Source organism: Monopterus albus, unplaced genomic scaffold, assembly GCF_001952655.1.
Source record: "Monopterus albus unplaced genomic scaffold, M_albus_1.0 scaffold286.1, whole genome shotgun sequence".
NCBI lineage: Eukaryota > Metazoa > Chordata > Actinopteri > Synbranchiformes > Synbranchidae > Monopterus > Monopterus albus.
The window spans coordinates 159749-180192 of NW_018128166.1; the positions used below are offsets into that span (position 1 = coordinate 159749).

The following is a 20444-nucleotide window of genomic DNA, read 5'->3' on the forward strand; positions in this document are numbered from 1 at the left end:
TTCTTTTTGTTGGATGAACCATGCCAGTGTGACAATAGAAAATGAAAAACCTGGCCTAGTGAGTGTGCCAATTTATTAGCCAGCCCAAGATGACAGCCAGCCAGCTCAGAAATATGGCACCATCCTCAGACTCATCCCTATCCCTGCCTGCTAAAAAACAAAATGATCTTTAAATCTGACAAATATTCAAAGGCAATCTGAACAGTAGGTGTTCCTAAATGAGAATTTAACAATGAAAACCTCACCAGCAGTGTAATAACAGGTTGGCTCATGCTGACCATTAGTGTTTTGGAGACAGTGTTACAGAATTAATTAGCTCAGTGAAAACTAGTCTTTGAAGCCATCACTCTGTTGATGCATCAGTTGTGAGCCAGCTCATCACAGCCGCAGCTGGAATCTTCCATCTCAGCTGATTTTATTCAGGTGAAAATGTATCCTTTCTTATGCAAATAGATTGCAAGATATTTCTGCCTTACACCTCTTGCCTCAAAATGGTCAATTTTTCTGCTCCAATTCTAAACTGGTCCAATGCACTGAATTGCTAATATGAATACATGAATAAATCCTTTTCAAAGTCATCATTTCACTCTGCTGACCGCCTCTTGGGGATTCCAGATACAGTATGACTGTCAGTGTGATATGTGACTGGTTGAGGAAACTGGGTTTCACATTCTACACAGCTGCCACAAACATTAATCGCCTTCATAATGAAAGTTTAAAAATATCTGTATGTAATGCAATGATTTGTACTTACAAAGAATAGTGTATGAAGGCCACGATATGCTAACCCCTGGACATAGGAATAAAGTTTAACCTCTCACACTAAGGTGGCATATTTGGGGAGGCGACAGCAGTGGGGTGGGTAGAGCAGTCGTCTCCTAATCAGAAGGTTTGAATCTTGGTGCCGGCAGTCCACTGTTGAAGTGTCCTTGGGCAAGACACTGAACCCCCCAGTTGCCTCCGATGGTTAGAGCCATCAGTTGAGGTGGCGCTGCACATGGCTGCCATCGGTTCTGTACCGGAAACAAATTCCTTGTGTGTAACATACTTGGCCAGTAAAGGTGATTATCCTTATATTTGAAACATATTAAAGCTCCAAACACTGCTTGAGGTTTTATGATGGAGATATTTACTCAGTAACATGAACCTGCGAACAGAGTTCCCTGCAGACCTCCCTCTTACATATTATTAATTCAGAATAAGACCCCAAAACCTCCCAAATAACAACAACCTGCAGTTATTGTGGCAGCTACCTCCTTAAACCCTCAGATGTTACTGTACTGAGAAATTTTTGTAAACCAGTACACTCTGGCTCTTTGAGGAAGTGTTAAATTTTGTCTGAAATAGCCAATGAAAGCTGTGTCACTGGACACTTAAGACCATATTTGTTTTGCACAGTATTTAGGTATGACATAAGATGTTATTAAGGATAGGATATTTAAAGAATAGTGTATATTATGTAACAACAGTTGGATATTTTAGATAAACCCTTTTCTGATGTAACTGTTTAAAATCATTTTAGCAGTTCAATCTGGGCCTTCTGTCAACCCTGTGAACTGTTATGCAATCGCACATACTCACTGGGGATTGGGTAATATGTGCAACTTTAACAATTACCATTTAAAAGTGTAAACCCACTAAAATTATAAGCATCAGTACCATCAAAACTTGACTCAATAAACACAAAGTATTAAACCTTTTCAGGAATTTTATATAGAAGCTTAGAAGAGTTACAGCAAAGCAGCTAAATATAGCATTAAAATCATCAATAATTGTCTTGATTGGCTTACAATCTAAATAAATTATGAACTACTATTTCTAAACATAAATCTAAAATGATCATACTGATTAAAATTATGGTTGTTGCTGAGCTCTCAATCTGAACAACAAAGATTTTTCTCACGCAATCGGGCTCTGAGTAGGGCAGTGGCAGGTTGGGCAATCGTTTGTTCCTCTTTTTCCTTTTTGCCGTGATTCAAGCTTTCACAAGAAAAAACTTAACAAATTGAAAAATTAAAACTCATCAAGAAAATCTCATTCTCTTCTCTTCAATTTTGACTCAGAGAATTATAGGATATTTTCAGATAGACCATGTTCCTCTTGGTTAAATCTTCTGTAACTCGGGAAACCATAAAGACATGGAAATGTCTAAAACGGGCTTCTTTTCAAGCCATCTTTCCCCACCAGGCCGGGTGGCTTGTGGCATTCTGTTAAAAATTCTTCATTTCTTCATCAATCATCTTTTAGGCAGGAATTCGGTTTTCCCCTCGTCGACATCCATCTCACCCTCACAAGCCAGGTGCATGTGGGGGAGCACCCCCAGAGGGGTGCTCTTCCCGGACTGCCTTTCCATAGTTCTCGGTCTCCTGGAAGTCAGATGGTCAACCGGACAGAGCCTCCAGCCACAGCCTTGAAAGGACTCTCTGTTCCTCTTTTTGCCTGGGTTTTTTATAGGATTCTGGTCAGTAGTCTTAATACCTTATTTGGCGTGCAAAGTCATATTCTTCTGAAGTATTGCATATTTTTTTACTGTCACAGCTCAAGCCTACTGCCCGTAACCAGCCTCTGCCCCACTGTGATCCAGCCTTGGATTCTACTTCCTCTTTCCTTTAAAACTAAAACCACCTTAATACCTAATGAAGATACAAGAAATTCACATCTGATTTGAAATATCAAAATTCTATCATTGCTTTTAACAGAACAATCAGAATTACACACTAATTCTACACAAAACTAGCAATGCCTTAAAATCAAAACATAAATCTTTATATTTTGAATACATTACTTGACTAAACATTGATTGGACATTGATCAAACATTTGTAGTGGCTAAAAATAAACAAGGCAACTATGTACTTCATACATAGATATTATTTGTACTAGTTGTGTAAGGGAGAGCTGAGTGGTTATGGGTTCATTAAGTTCATGTGAGCTGGACAATGAGCTTATGTAAGTTGGTCAAGATGTTTCCTGTTTTTGAAGTACATCTCAGGGTGTTGTCTCCCGAAACTGGAGAAAAAAAAGAGAGAGAGAGAGAGAGAGAGAGAGAGAGAGAGAGAGAGAGAGAGAGAGAGAGAGAGAGAGAGAGAGAGAGAGAGAGAGAGAGAGAGAGAGAGAGAGAGAGAGAGAATGCTACTGGGACAGTAAACCGTATTCTTTTTGGGGACCCGGCCGGGGGGGAGACTGACAACTGACTGTGGGTTGACAGAAAGACTGACTCATGACCAACCACAACTGACTGGACTGATGCTTTTGACAATCTTCTTATTTAATGCTTTGTCTATCACATTGCAGGAGGAGAGTCCCTGTTCTGTGTTTCCCTAATTACAAGATTAACTACAAGATTATCTGTTTAAATACCACTCTATTCAGAATAATTGTAATATTAAATGATCCTTTAAATTGGGATGGTTTGTCTGAATTAATTTAGTCGGCCTCACACTCTAGCCACGACACATTATCAGTCAAATCTTTACTTTTAGGCTTGAAACCATCATTTTTACTTCCTTAATAAACTGTTTGTCTTTTCTCTGTGTGCCATGCACACACGAACTTTTTCAGTTCCTCCTTTCAGGGATGTGTGTCTACTTCCTCTTTTCTGTGGTTCTGCCTTTTTCACTCTGTTAGAAATTAACCCAATTCTTTTGTTGGAAGCACGAGAAGTGAAGACAGGAGAGGACTGTGTCATGGTCCTACCCCGCTCCTCTTTTGAAAGGACTTCCTGTCCCCGGCTCACCCTGCCTACCGGGAGCTTTGGTTCATCACTCACATCAGCTGCACCTGCTCCTCCATTACTTGCACCTGTTTTCACCCCTATTTAAGCAACCCTCTCCCACCAATAACCTGCCAGATTGTTCGTTGCTTTAGCCTAGACTCTCCAGCGTTATTGTGCCTCATATTCTGAGATCGAAACCTTTCCTGTACTTACCACCCTTGCCCCTGTTATTTGGACTGTTCTCTTGTTGTAGACCGCCCTGCCTGGACTCCTGACCTGCATATCTGGACTTGCCCTATTCTTGCCTGCTTTGCCTGCTCTCCTTTACTCCAGAGCTCTGCTGCACGGACTATTTTTACATTCTGTTACTCCCCGAGGCTGGCTCTTTAATTGGGTCTCTACCTTATCCCTACGGAGGCTGCTCACGCTGCCCTTTGTGACAGAACAATCTGGCCAACATGGACCCAGCCAGTAGTGATTTCCGAGCCTGGCCGGACCCCATTGAACAGGCTCTCGCCGTTCACAAGACCGCACTGGGGGCCGTACAAACTATGATGCATAGTTTCACTCATGATGACCAGACCCAGGGTTCACTTCTGAAGGTTAGCTTGTGAGGCTGCCTTTGACGTAGAAATTCATTATAAGGACCCCCTTCTTGGCATAACAGTAGAGCAATTTTCAGTCAAAATCTAACTTGAGCCAGGTCTTCCTGACTGTAGGTTTTGGGACAAAAGTAAACAAACAGAATGAAAAAACTGAAAAAACTTAATTCAGGGTCAGTGGATGGAACTCCTGCGGGAGTTCTATCTCTCTGATCCCAGTGCTGTAAGGCCTACCTGTGATGAGACATTCAGTAAACTTTCTGCTGATTTTAAACAGTCCTCTCCTGTCGTCACTTCTCGTGCTTCCAACAAAAGAATTGGGTTAATTTTTAACACAGGTCATAGTAAACTGAAAAAACTTAGAGAAAAGTCAACTGGACTAGATTTCTAGGTCGAAGACATTTCACCTCTCATCCAAGAGGCTTCATCAGTTCTGACTGACTGGTGTTGAGCCGGAGATATTTATCCTCCTTGGTGGTGTTTCAGTCCTTTGAAGGCCAACAATTTCCTTAACGACTGAGTCGTTATAGCCCAGTATCAGTGAGAGTCGTTGCCTGTTTATGAATCCTCCCCTGTCAACCGACGCCTGTGGTGGGCATGTTTGGGCAGAGATCTCAAAACAGGATTGTAGATGGAAGACAAGTTGTGTCTTAGTCCACCACCCCTATTTAGTGAGGGGTGTTCTATTTTTACAAAAATAGCTTCCTTAACTCCTCCCTGAAAGTCTCTCAAAATAAAATTGCCGGATTTTATTTTGAGAGACTTCCCAGGCGCTAAACTGTCCTGCTCTGGATGTTTCTGCTGAAGACAAGTGGCCAGAAAGTTCCCACAAGGGGAGGCGTGAAAGTACGCCTGAGGAAGCGCCATCTTAACCGCATCCCTCTTCCCACTGTTATTATGGGGAATGTACAATCCCTAAGAAACAAGGTGGATGAAATCCAGGGTAATATCCGATACCGGAAGGATTTTAAGGACTGCTGTGTCATGGCGTACTCTGAGACGTGGCTTACTGAGCATGACGGTGACCCGAACTTGTGGATTGACGGTTTTGGAACACCTTTTCGTTTGGACTGGCAGGCAGGGGTAACAGGAAAATGGAGTATGTTTATATGTCAACAAACGGTACTGTACATCGTTGATGGTCAGGCAACGCATCTGTACCCCGGATGTGGAACTCCTGTCCATCTCGCTGCGTTCTTTTTATTTACCTCGGGAGTTTCCTCAACTTTTTATAACGACTGTGTATATTCACCCAAAGGCGGACGCTGCTTCTGCCTCCAGTACCATCTTTGATGTAGTACAGAGGCTGCAGTCGATTTCACCGGAGGCTCCAAATTTTATTCTCGGGGATTTTAACCATGTGTCTTTGAAAAAGACACTTAAAAACTTTTATCAGTATGTCTCCTGTCCAACTAGGCGGGGGAAGACACTGGACTTTTGTTATGGATCGATAAAGGGGGCTTATAAGTCCCTTCCCCTCCCTCCCTTGGGCTCCTCTGATCATAACTGTGTGCATTTGTTGCCCACATATAAAACTGTTTTAAATGAGTACATGGTCTCTGTCACTTTCTCAAGGATGTCATGTTTCAACTTGTTTGTCTTTTTGAGATTGGCTGCATCCTTGAAATACAGCAGACTGCCTTGGTGAAGTCTATACTCAACATCTACTGGAAATTTGGGAATTTCAAATTCCTCTGGCCACTGAGAACTTCTATCTGAAGAGGAGACAGACAGATCTCTGTGTCTGCCAGGCTGCTTGTATCACTACATAATTCAGGTTGTGCAGTGACTGGTACAAGCTCAATCACTGGGATAATTTTAATGGTTGGTTTCTCAGGAAGATCTGTGAGGTTTACACAATTTGTTGTTAAATTCAGGATCTTGGTACTGTAAGAAGGTGTAGTCTGCTTGGAGAGTGCCTTTGAGCCAGCCAATAAAATCTTCAAGTGTGTCTGGTAGTGTAATTATTGTCATTTTTCTTATATCTCCCTCAGAGACAATAACCCTCATGGTTAATTTCTGTTGCACATCCATCTGGAGAAAAAAAACAAACAAACAGGTATTTAGCAAATAACAAATTGTCTCAGTGTCACCATAAACTCTCTTTGTACCCTGTAATCAAATTTAAGTCATGCATTAATTTAACTAATTCGCTATCTTTTGTCTATTTGTTCGGTGAATTAACTGAGCCTATTTCAATAAATAATCATCTCAAATTATGTGTTCATTCATGTTGAGGTAATGGCTCTTACAAGATGCTGTAGACCAGGGTTGGGCAAACTTTAGGACTCGCGGGCCACAATGGGTTCTAAAATTTGATAGGATGGGAGCGGAAGGATGGAGTATTTGTGTGAACTAATATAAATGGCATATAAAAGCCATTACATCAAAGGTTTTGGCCTTTAACAGGTAGCAAAGCATGAATATGCAAGACTTATTGTACAAATGATTCTCCACATGCATTTTTTTCATAACACAGTAGAGAAATAAACCTTCAGTTTCAGTGGGAACATTGCTGTTGTCTCCCTTTTTAGCCAGTGCATCAAAGTTTAGAGTTAGTTTTGTTGTGGCTATTCTCAGGATAGATCTGAGGTGCTGGTCAGTTGACATGGATCTGTGACTGGCTTTGTTGATGTTCATGATGCTGAACGTCTGCTCATACACATAGGTCGAGCCAAACAATGCCAGCATCTGCTGTGCAGGAGGATTGGAAACGTGACTTTGTTAATAACCCCTTGTGTTCTGTTCAGATAAATAATACCTGTTTTCACTTTTTATCTAGAGAAAAAAGATGCAAGTAATTATTTTTTCAAGCTCAAACTCAATGGCCTTGGCTCATTTTTTGTGAAGAACATATATCAGAACACATTTTCAACTAGAGAAATGCATTTCCTGTCGAAAATGTGTGTGGATGCTGTGATGCTGAAGGATCACCCTGAAAATGCCTGAAATCAATTGGTGAAACAGCTGAAGGATGAGTAGAAATTGCTGAATTTCTTTGTTAAAATAGTTGAGAAGAAATGACTGATGTTCTTTGTTGAATAATCTGAAGGATGAAATGCAATAAACTAGGGATGGCCTTGAAGAGCTGAACATTTTGATACCTGAATGGCTTTTCTAGCTGAAAGTATGCTGAACTTATTAAGATGTGAAAATAGTCCAGTTGGACCCCACGAAGGAGGTAAAACAAATAGGTGTGAACGTGTGTGTGAGCAAGTTTAGAAAAAATTCTGAACAGAAGCATGAATGTCCTTTAGGAGCAGAATATTTTGATACCTGAAATACCCCTGAAAGTATGATGTAGAATTTTCCCATTCATTTGAATGGGGCAAAACTTTCAAAATAAAGCTAAATACAGTATTTCAAAAGTATGAAGTTTAAAAAAATTCTGAATAGAAACATGAATGTCCTTGAAGAGCTGAACATTTTGATAGCTGAAACAGCTGAAAGTATGATGTAGAATTTTCCCATTCATTGGAATGAGGTGAAACTTTCCAAATAAAGCTAAATATTTCAAAGGTATAAGGTTTAGAAAAATCCTTAAGACAAGCATGAATGTCCTTGAAGAGCTGAACATTGTGCTACCTGATAGAATTTTTCCATTTATTTGAATCAAGTAAAACTTTCAAAATAAAGCTAAATATTTCAAAGGTATAAGGTTTACAAAAATACTGAAGACAAGCATGAATGTTCTTGAAGAGCTGAACATTTTGATACCTGAAATAGCTGAAACTATGCTTAAGTAGAATATTCCCATGCATTTGAATGGGGCAAGATTGTCAAAATAAAGCTAAATATTTCAAAAGTATGAAGTTTAAGCATCTGTTGCTGCTTAAAGTGCCTTAGATTTTGTGTTACTTATTTATCTGCTTTATATTTCGTTTGTGTTTTGTGGCATTCATGTGGACAGCAAAGTAAGAATTTCATTGTATAGGGAAACACGTTTCCTAACTGTGCATAGAGAGAGGGGGAGGCGAAGGGGAGAGACAGAGAGAGGAGTTATGTTGGGGCATGTCCCAACTGCGCTGCATTTTATGAACCACCAGATGGCACTCCAAGACTGTGTCATTGACTCAGCACTTTGAGCTCCCATTGACTTGTATTGCAAAATATAAAGCTGAATAGATTAAAAAGTATAAATGTTATAAAAAAGTTGAGTACAAGCAGGGATGTCCTTGAAGGGTTGAACAGATCACGACCTCAATGGCCTGTATAGCTGAAAGTATGCTGGACTTATTAAGTGCCAAAATATAGGGTGGAAGATCCCAGAATAATAATAAATAAAGAACAGGAGAGGGTGTTCGGGTATTATTTACCCAGGGACAATGAAGTGGTGGTTGCAATCAATCATTCCACATTCTTACATTCCACTGTCAGGCTGTGTTTTGGACGTGGTGGTCTGCAGCACGGGGGCGCCCCAGGGGATGGTGCTTTCCCCCTTTCTGTTCACCCTCTACACATTGAACTTCAAGTACAACTCCCACCACTGTCACCTACAAAAGTTCTCTGATGACACCACCATTGTTGGATGTGTATCGGGGGGATGAGTGGGAATACAGGGATGGTTGTTACTGACTTTGTGAAGTGGTGTGAGGAAAATCGACTGGTCCTGAACACCAGTAAGACTAAAGAGATGGTGATTGATCCCCAGTGGAAATCACCAGCACTCACTCCGGTGAGCTTTCAGGGCTCAGTCATTGAGATTGTGGATTTAAATACCTGGGGGTCCACCTCAACAACAAAATGGATTGGACTGACAACACTGATGTCCTGTACAAGAAGGGCCAGACCCTCCTCCACTTGTTGAGGAGACTGAGGTCCTTCGGTGTGTGGGGGGCACTCCTTCAGACTTTTTATGATACTGTGGTGGCATCTGCTGGTTTTTATGCTGTTGTGGGCTGGGCGGGAGGTAGCACGGTCAGGGACAGAAAGAGACTCAACAAGCTGGTTAAGAGAGCTGGGTCTGTCCTGGGCTGCCCCCTGGATTCCATCAAGGAGGTGGTGGACAGAAGGATGCTGGTAAAACTAAGATCCATCATGCATGATCCCTCCCATCCCGTGCACCACACCAGAGTAGAGGCTCTGAACAACTGTGCAATACATCACTAAAGGGATAAGCTAGGTGAAAGTATGAGGGACTATGTAATAGTCAGCTGAGGTGCAATACTCAAATTCTGGGGTAAAATGCATGGTTAATATCCACATATATAAATTCTGTTCTTGATTATTCAAATACTTGATTCTGTCTATTTTTGAGTACTTGGAATTTATTTATCCTGATGTGTGTGTGGTGCTTGTTCTCATGGTGTTATGCTGTCTGTTCTCTATTGCTGCTTGAGGTACTGAAATTTGTTTATTAAGATATGTGTTGTGTTTGTTTCTCGTGGTGTTATGTTGTTTGTTCTCCATTGCTGCTGAAACACTGAAATTTCCCCATTGAGGGATCAATAAAGTACCTACCTACAGCTTAGCTTTTGTATTGTGACCACAACAGTCTTGAATAGTTCAACAATTTACATCTGTTGATTAGTTTAGCATAAAAGTATTTGATTTTACAACCCTCATGCTTTGAGAAAGCATGCCAGGTGTGAAGAAATGTCTCCACCTCAAACATTTACATCTCTGTGCTCTCCTTGAAAGCCAACACCCCCTGGGGCTGGACAGACGCAATAACTATATGTCAGCCAGCATTGTCCTTCACATTTCACAACCTGTGACTTTGAAGAAGGGGCTGACATTGGTTATCATCCGGCTACACCTTCTGTGCAACAACCATCTGTAGAGCCTGAGGTAAGTGTGTGATGCTGTTGCAGTATACTGAATGTGAGACACTCCTGCTTTGGGAGAGAGAGAAACTAGGTGCTAAGTATAATTTCTTATATTTTCATTATTCTAGGTTGCGGCCAGCACCAGGCAATAGAAGCACTGTGGAGTGAAGGACAGAAAAACACAATATTGTTAGAAATTAACCCAATTCTTTGGAAGCACGAGAAGTGAAAACAGGAGAGGACTGTTTAAAATCAGCAGGATGTTTACTCAAAGTCTGGGCACAGTGACGTCATTACAGCGCTGAGATCAGAGAGACAGAGCTCCCGCAGGAGATCCGACTTCTGAACCCTGAATTAAGTTTTTACAATACATTGTATCCTCTTGGGCTGCTCCGCCCTGGACAGGGGTGCAACCTTCAATAGTTCGTGATCCTATTGGTTATTTGGTGTGAGTAGGTCAACCCCTGCGCTTGCTTGCTGATATGTGATCTAGACCAGGTGTGTGTGTGTGTGTGTGTGTGTGTGTGTGTGCATGCGTGTCTCCGGCACCCTGATCTTGATATCAAGGTGCACTGATCAATGGGTGGCCTGAGTTGCAGGCCCCCTTTGTGTGTGATGCCTATAAGTATGTTAAACTGGCCAGGTGGTCATCTCAGGTTGTAGCCCCCGGCCTCTGCAGGACATCCCAAGACAAAGCAGAATCTTGGAATATGCTAAGTGGGTCTACTGTGGGTGTAAAACATTTGCTAAAATGTAAATATGCTGTCTGGTCACAAGGAAATGCAGACGTCCTGTCTCTACACAGAAGTTACAGCATTCAAAGTAAGCAGATTCTACTTCATTACAGTTGTAAGATATATAAGCAAGGGAAATAAATGTATTAAAAATAACCAAAGCTCAGTAGTTCTGGACAATTATCAATACAGCTGTAATATGTATAGACAAGGAAAATAAAGTTATGAAAGGTAACTAAAGGGAACTACAGGTATGAGAAGTAACTAAAGCTGATAAAGTAACTATAGTCTATAAGACTCAAATCTTACAATATACATTCATCAAGTGCAAGACATACATATGTAATGTGATGTACAGTATCGGTTTGTGTATGCCAAAGAAAGGCAAGAATGTTGTTCTGATGAGTACACTGCACAGGGATGGGAAAATCTGTGGCCAAAAACCACAGATCATGTGATGTATAGGTTTGCCTGTGTTCAATGGGGCTGTGTTGTGTAGACCAAAATGGTTACTGTGTTCAGCTTGTGCTGTGCACAATGTTTGAAATGTCCTGAGTGTTTGAAATTACTGAGGTTCAAATAAAAACTAGTAGTTGTGAAAAATCTTGCTTCATTTGTAAATTTTTTTTTTTTTCAATCGTCTTAACAAAATATTTGCATAATACAGTTGAGTAATGTAATCTAACAAGCACCGTGTCCACAGGTCTTGTGTTGTCGGGCAGATGTTCAGTGTCAGGCGGTGTCCACCACACGACAGTACAAAAAAATTTAAAAAGTTGCTAGGTAACAAGTAGCCTGCACTAATAATGTATTTTCTAACTGGTTACAATAAGGCTTTTACTGCTCACAAACAGCCACTGGAGTGAGAAAACTGTAGGCAGTGGAAAAATGCAAAATGTCTCGTGAACGAGTGAACGTTAAAACAGTCTCCACGGCTCCCAAACAGCCCCTCCCCAGTGGGAGAAATTGTTAGCTAGCTAACATGTGGCTAACAGATAAGAATGTTAGCCAAACTAGTAAATGTTAAAACAAAGTTTTCACCGCTCTCAATGTTAAAACAAACCTTCCAATTAGTCACCAGCAATGACTCCAATCCATATTACAGTTACACAGAAAATTGCCTTGTATGACTCCTTCGCAGGTATCAGCGGGAGGTGCGGCACTTGTTCACAAAGCTTGTGATAAATAAAAGATGAGGTGATTTGTTTGTTTCTGCCACAAACTTTTTGTTTGAACATGAAGTTCATTAGAGCTGCTCAGTGGGTCAGCATTTTATGGATCGTTATAGGGGGTCCAGCCCTATGACTGTATTAATCAAAATCTGTAAGATGCTGTGGCTATTTTGAAAACATATATTTGTGTAGAAGTGTGGCTGCATTTGAGGAGCTGAAATTAAGACTTAGGTACCTAAGTAGTGATATAATTCACTTTTCCTGCCAGTTAGATGTGTGTTAATTTAAGTATGTTTATTTGCTATTTTATAATGCCACACGCAGATTTTGTATGTATGCATTGTACTAATGCATTTAATTTTGTCTCCCCCTGTTTCTTTGTCTATCATTCCCCTTGTTCTTCCATCTGTTCTTGATTGCTCCAGGTGTGCATCGTGCAAAAAAGGGACACTGAGAAGATGTACGCCATGAAGTACATGAACAAACACCAATGCATAGAGAGAGATGAGGTCCGAAATGTCTTTAGAGAGCTTGAGATCCTACAGGAAATTGAACATGTTTTTTTAGTAAATCTCTGGTGATTATCCTATGTTTTTTACATTTTCAATGTGGTCTGCTCTGCCTGTGTCAGTTGCCTGCTTTGTCTGTCTATGCATTTTGTATATTTACCTTAAGAGATTCCTGACAGAGAAGTGCATGCTCACTCCAAGATGTATTTCATCCCTAAAATAGATGTACTCTTTGTGAATAATGTTCCTAGTGTTAATTTTATTAGTTTAATTAAGGCTTGAAACTAATTTTTCTCTAAAAACCAGCAGCTATTATCTTAAGAAACAATTTGTACAGTGAGATACAGTATTTTGGGATATTAAATTTTGACTCTGAGCCAATTAAGCACAAATTTGATAATTAATGTGGTTTAAAATGGCCTTACTCTTCCCTGGAGTCTGATATGTGGGTGAATGGAAGCTGCTTTCATTATTCAATGCTCATCTCCAATCGGGACACATTTCTAAATGTAATTGGGGACCTGGCATGGCATTCACAGCATGTTACGCAAAGCACTTTACTCAGTAATTGGTAGAATGATATTGCACGTGACTTCTCTAAGCAGTGCCCAAATATTTAGTTATTCAGAATCAGAATCTGCTTTATTGGCCAGGTGTGTCAGACACATGAGGAATTTGACTTTGGTACATCGGCTCTCAATGTGTATGTACAATATCCCCATGCAAGGGGCAAGTAAACAGTAAACCAACATAAGGCTGTGTAATATAACAAAATAAGCAGTATTAACAAGCAACAAACAGGGCAAACAATACAAAATAAGCAGTATAAACAGGCCAGAAATAATGCAGACAGACAAAGGAATGCTCATTGTGAAATGAGATTGTAGTGGTTAAAAACAAACAAGGTACCAGTCCAGAGGTAATACGTAATAGAATAGTATGTAGTTCATATATAGATATTATTTGTAATAGTTATGTAAGGGTGAGCTAAGTGTTTATGTAAGCTTGATCTGTTTTCTCTTTTGCTCAAGCAAGAATATCTTGGGCTGTGTCCCCCTTGTTTAATTTATGGGTAAACATCCAGAGCGACTTCCTCCTTAAATGGGGAATGGACATAGCTTCAGCCTTATGTGAATGATTCGTGTGCTCTGTTCATGTTTAGAAAAAGGAAATGTGCGTTAGGTCAGTGCGACCTAGAAGTTAATGTACTGGACATCTTGGACAATGCTCGGAAGAAGGGGTGTGGAACTGGCATGAGACTGTGCCTCTGGCTCAGGCCATAGAAGGCTGTGTAACTGCGAGAAGATAAAGGCTGGAATAGCTGTGGGTTCAGAAAGAAGAAGAAGGAAGGATGGTGGGGCAGGCATGAGAGTGAGCTTAGACCCAGCTGGGGGGACTACGGACTCTGACTGACTGGACCCGGTGACCAAGACTGACTGCCGCTGTGATAATCTTCTTATTTAATACTGTACCTATCCCATTGCAGGAGGAGTGATTCTGTTCTCTGTTTCCTAACTACCAGATTACTTAGTTAACTACTACTCTGTTTAGAATAATTGTAATATTAAACGTTTCCTTAAATTGGGATGATTTGTCTGAATTAATTTAGTTGGTATCACATTCTAGCCACAACAAGATAAAATGGAATAAAAATAGAGTGCTTAAAAATAGAAACCTGTACAGGCCTGTATAATCTCTACACTGTATATTTACAGGTATTGCACTGAGGGTTGTTGTCCAGTCATATTGTCATACTGGTGTGGGTCAGGTGTTCATCAGAGTGACAGCCCAGGGGAAGAAACTCTTCTTGTGCCTGGTTGTCTTGGCGCACAGTGACCTGTAATGCCATCCAGAGGGGAGGAGTCCAAACAGATTATGTCCCGGGTGTGAGGGGTCTGCAGTGATCCTCTCCGCTCTCCTTTTGACCCATGAGGTGTACAGGTCCTCCATGGAGGGAAGGCTCACACCAATGACCTTTTCTGCAGTCCTTACTTTCCACTGAAGTCTGTACTTGTCCTGTTTAGTTGCTGAGCCAAACCAGACAGTGATGGAGGTGCAGAGGACAGACTTGATGATTCCTTTGTACAACTGTATCAGCGGCTCCTGGGGCAAGCCAAACTTCCTGAGCTGGCCCAGGAAGTACATCCTCTGCTGTGCCTTCTTGATGATGGTCCTGATGTTGGACATCCAATTGATGTTGGCCTGGGAGATAGTGGAGCCCAGGAACTTGTAGGCCTTTACTGTTGATACAGTTGTGCCAAGTATGGTGAGGGAGTAAGGTGGAGGGGCTCTTCCTGAAGTCCACTATCATCTCCACTGTTTTGAGCGTGTTCAGCTCCAGGTTGTTGCGGCTATTCCATTGGTCCAGCTGCTCAACCTCCCGTCTGTAGGCTGACTCGTCGCTGTCTCGGATGAGGCCAATGATCGTATCATCAGCAAACTTTAGGAGCTTGACAGAGAGGCCCTTCGAGATGCAATCGTTGGTGTAGAGTGAAAACAGCAGAGGGGAGAGTACACATCCCTCGGGGGGGCACCTGTGCTTATTGTCCAGGTGCTGGATGTGGTTTTCCCCAGTCTCACCTGCTGCTTCCTGTCTGTCAGAAAGCTAGTAATCCACTGACAGGTGGGGGCAGGCACAGTTAGCTGGGTCAGTTTGGAGTGGAGGATGTCCGGGATGATGGTGTTGAATGCCAAGCTGAAGTCCACAAAGAGGGCCTGTGCATAGGTCCCTGGGGAGTCGAGGTGTTGCAGGATGTAATGCAATGTCATGTTCACTGCATCGTCCACTGACCTGTTTGCCCGGTAGGCAAACTGCAGGGGGTCCAGCAGGGGGTCTACGATGTCCTTCAGGTGGGCCGACACCAGTCTTTCAAAGCACTTCATAACTGAGTCAAAGGACTTCATAACTACAGATGTCAGGGTGACAGGTCTGTAGTCATTCAGTCCACTGATGGGGGTTTTCTTGGGGACTAGGATCATAGTAGAGCATTTGAAGCAGGAGGGGACCTCACATAGCTCCAGTGACCTATTGAAGATGAATGTGAAGATGGGGGCCAGCTGACCAGCACACATTTTCAGGCAGGAGGGGGTCACGCCATCTGGGACCTATGCACAGGTCTTCTTTGTGGACTCCTTTGTTTTTTAAAGAGGCCACACACATTCTTTTCACAAATCGTTAGAGGTGGGGGGCTGTAGGGAAGGGTGGTGATTGTCGGGGGAGCAGCAGTTATTCACGTGGCTCATGATGAATTAATTATGTGCAGATAGTGAGTAGATGATTCAAGACAAAGTCATGTCCTAGGCTCATTGCCTCATCGAGGCGTGAATGATTTACATTTAATTGACAGGATACTTTCTGTCTGTTAGAGAAACCACTCTGCAAGAACAAACAGAGCATTCTAATAAGCGTACAGTAGTAGGCTTGTGTATTTTCCTCCCTGCAGGAGTGCATGACTGCCAAAGCCTTCTCAAGATTCAAGATTTTTATTTGCCATTTATGCATAAGGTAGGTGGGTAGGTACTTTATTGATCCCTCAATGGGGAAATTTCAGTGTTTCAGCAGCAATGGAGAACAAACAACATAACACCATGAGAAACAAACACCACACACATATCTTGATAAACAGGTAGTCTAGGCATATAGGAATTCTTGTGCAGCTTGTCTTTGGAGTCAGGTAAGGAGTCAAAAGCTAGAAAAAACAGTCTTCAAATAGAAAAGTTACAAAAGGGCGACAAAATATTAAAACACAATACACAAAAATAGGGTAACAGTATTTCCCACAGTGAAATTCAAACATCACACTTAGTAATTCATATGGTGGAGTTGGATATGACATTACGCTTGGTGAGGGAGTGAGGGATTATTGCACATATATTCTCACATTTTCTTATTTGCCATCAGTCTTACTGCAGCAAGGAAAAAGCTGTTATAAAGTCTTGTTCTGTGTGTGATGATACTGTCCGCCCTGCTGTGCCTGAGGCTATTGGTGCAGGTTTTGTGTCTGAGCAGAGCCGGGTGGCGTGGATCCCTGATTATGTTCTCTGCCCTTTTATGACAGCGCTGTGTGTGTATAGTGTGTTCATAGCAGGCAGTTTGGTCCCAATGATCCTCTCTGCAGTCTGTATGACTCTCGGAAGAACCTTCCTCTCTGCCGGTGTGGTGTTACCATACCAGACTGTGATGCCAGTAGTGAGGATGCTCTCTACCAGCCCTCTATAAGCCTGGGTGAGAGGGCAACGGTTTAGCCCAGCTTTTCTGAGCCGCCTAATGAAGTATAGCCGCTGCTGGGCTTTCTTCACTGTGTTCAGTGACCAGCTCAGGTCAGATGTCACCTGCAGGCCCAAGAACTTGTGGCTGTCAGCCCTCTCCACCTCAGTCCCTTTGATGGTCAGAGGCACCAGAGGTGAGGGGTTCTTCCTGAAGTCTACTATTATTTCTTTTGTCTTGTTTATGTTGAGGATGAGGTCATTCTCTCCTCCATAAATAAGAATGTCATTCACCAAGCTTCTGTAACCCGACTCGTCTCCCCCCTTGATGAGGCCCAAAATGGTGGTGTCATCAGCATATTTAATGATGATCATGTTGTCATCGTTGGAGACACAGCTGTGGGTGTACAGGGTGAAGAGTTTGGGGCTGAGACAATAGCCCTGCGGTGAGCCTGTGCTGACTGTGAGCTCAGCAGACACCCGCCCTCCCATTCTGACCACCTGTGGTCTTTCAGTCAGGAAGTCCAGAATCCAGTTACAGGTGGGAGTTGGGACACTGAGGTCTGTCATCTTTCCAATCAGCCTGCCTGGGCGAATGGTGTTGAATGCAGAACTGTAATCCAGGAAGAGCATCTCAGCATACGTACTGCTGTTGTCCAGGTGTTTCAGGGTATGAAATAAAGCCAGAGCCGTCGCATCATCCACTGATCTGTTGGGGCAGTAGACAGACTGGAGGGGGGTCTACAGTGTTCAGGACCATGTGGTTAACGTGTGTGAGGACCAGTTTCTCTAAGCACTTCATGGCAACTGATGTGAGCACCACTGGCCTGAAGTCATTCAGAGTGGATGTGTCTCATGTCTTAGGGACCGGTATGATAATGGATTTTTTGAAAATGCGAGGAACTACTGCTTGGGTTAAAGACAGGTTTCAACCTGTCTGTATACACACTACCTAGCTGATCCCCACAGGCTCTCAACACATTGTCTGGTCCCGCCGCCTTATGGGGGTTTACCTGTTTCAGGGCCTCTAGGACCTGTGTGTGCATCATCTGAAAAGCAGTGTCCCCCGGTTTGCAGGGGGATTTTGAGGGGTTGTCTGTGTTCATCCTGTCAAACCTTGCATAGAAGTTTTTGAGGCTGTCCGGGAGGGTGGCGTCCTGGGGGGCTGTGTTTGTCGATTTGTTCCTGTAGTTTGTGACTGCCTGGATTCCCTGCCACATACTGTGCATGTTGTTATTCATATAGTAGCTCTCCAGTTTTTGGAAGTATGCCCTCTTTGCAGCTGTGATGGATTTATGTAGCTCGTACTGGCCTTTCCTGTACTCCGCTTGGTCCCCTGACTTAAAAGCCTCTCGTCTCTTCCTGATTTTCTGTTTTATATCTCCATTAAACCATGGTTTTTGATTGGGGAAAACATGCACCGTTCTAGCTGGTGTGCATATGGATGTCTGCCTTGTCTCTGCTTCGGTTTGTTGTTATCAGAAGAGCTCTCTGCTGGGGGTCGTTCTGGCATCGTGTTGACATAGCATGTTAGCTCTGGGTACGAGTCCAACGTGCTCGGGTCAAAATCTCCAAAAAGACTGCCCTCTCTTAGCAGGAACAAAGTCACCCGGTCATAAATAAAGTTTGCGGCCTAACTGTTGCTTTAACATGGCACAAATAAGCAAAAAAGAAAAACAACCTGACTGAGTGGACTGCGATGTCCCACACCGAGGAGCGCCATCTTGTTCTGAGTTCTAGTTTTCCATGTGCTCTACTGCGCTGCTCTGTTTCTCACATACTCACATGTGTCAAATGCCCATTAGTGATACTGTGTATATGTATCAGGATCATTGCAACTACATACAAATGAGAAATTTTTCCCCTTTCTCTGAAGTTAGTTAGTTACAGTGATGCTGCAAAAAGGTCTGTCCATCTCAGTTGGATTGCATGAAAGCATGATTTCAGCCAGCTTCCCTCACACCCACGTTTAAATGTCCTATACTCAGCAATTAGACATAATATGGATAATCCACGATCTGTTATAAGAAACCATTGTCTATGACATCTGTAATTCTAAAGCTCATTTACATCTACTGTATAAAAATAATGAGATAGCTAATTCCATAACCATTAAAGGGTCAGAGCATGCTAATTACCAAAAACATATCTCACATACTTCTGATATCCATGCAGAATTGTTTCTGTTATTTCCCAAGGATTTGAGGTATCTAGCGCTGAGATTTCTGCCTCTTCTCTGATGCAACAGAAAATATTGAACAGTTACTGGTCTTGCTTAGTCTTGATCATCTACAGGTTTAATTAGCAGTAGTTTATGACAACAATTTATAGAGATGCGCATTGTTTTTTGAAAAAAACTTGCTATTGGATGTTTTATTCAGCAATTGTTTAATATTTTCAATGCTGCGAGTGCCACAAACAATATTCCATTTTTCCATTAGCTGATTCATTTGCTTTGGTTGGTAATTGATTATATTTTTTGCTGTGATACCTTTTGGCTATAGACAGCTTCTCTAAAAAGTACAGTAGTGTCTCCCTCCACTGCTGTTGCTCAGATCATGCCTGCTTGTATTTGGCTGGCTCTCTTGAAAAGCACAGGGAAGCTGTCAAATCTGCATAACAAATAAAACATCAGTCAGGAATTCAGGCAAAGGGACATTCCCAGTAGGCTGTTCCCATTGTCATCAGACTGTCTGATAGTGTGTGGATGCAGCTGTTACTATATGAGTCTGTTGGTGCAACATTCACAGACTCTGAACCTTGGCAGCTGTGTTGATGTTTTTGAAATGTTACTATCACAGATTTGTCCCATGTAGAGCCACCAGAGACAATGACAAAACGTGTTCTTAGGATAACTTTGATCCAGAATACCACTTTTGGTAAGCTCACTGTGAAAACCTACTGTCAGGAGTTTATAGAAAATACTGTTGTGATTGGCACCATCCAAATCAAGTCACTGGATTCATACAGGACTACAATATAGATCACCTGCAGCGACTCAAAACGTTCTCTGTGCTCAAATATGTAAAAGGGAAAGTTTAGTTTTTTCCCCTCAAGCTAGAGAAAGGAGAACCCAATCAAAGATAAAATGAAACTAATTCTTAGATTGAGTCTATGGTATGTTTATTATTTCTGCTACAGTTTATGCAGACAATTTATGAGCATCAGAGCATTACTATGTCTTGTAGTTGACTGCAAGGCATAAACAGTTTGCTTCATTTAGCTACTACTTGAAACAACATCTCAGCCGTGCAGGTAAGAAGACAGACGACCTGCTCTAACTCCTGAGCCACAGCCGCCCCTGCATTTTTAAATTTATGTAGTACTTAGCCAAAAATAGTGTTGACTGCATATGTACAACAGACTGTCTTCATAACATTATTTGGGTGGTTTCAGAAAAAGGCAGCAAAATTCGTCTGCTTACACAAGTTTGTGGTATACACAAAATGAAAGAAAATCTTTAAAAAAACTTTTCGCATTACAGACACCCAGCTAATGCCGCTATCTTTTAGCGATCCTTTGCTTTTGGAAACTTCAGAACTTCATTAACATTGGCATTAGACCAGCAGAGGAAATGCCTATTCTTAAAGCAGGCAAATGAGCAAATAAATAAATAAAATGATCATGAGAAATCCATACCTTGATAAAGCTTAATAGGAGTGTTTTTATTGAGACACAGTCAGCCAGAGAGAGACAGAATATACAGGAAAACAAGCCAAACAACAGTCAGACAAATGAA

General features: G+C 41.9%; 1 protein-coding gene across 1 annotated transcript in view; it reads left to right on the top strand.

Annotated features, from left to right (window-relative positions):
• The window catches only part of stk32c (serine/threonine kinase 32C), a 205064-nt gene that overhangs the window by 117604 nt on the left and 67016 nt on the right, over positions 1 to 20444 (top strand). The window contains exon 3 of the mRNA XM_020622672.1: positions 12416 to 12567. Coding sequence (XP_020478328.1) covers positions 12416 to 12567 — 152 coding nt within the window. The remainder of the gene's footprint in view (positions 1 to 12415; positions 12568 to 20444) is intronic.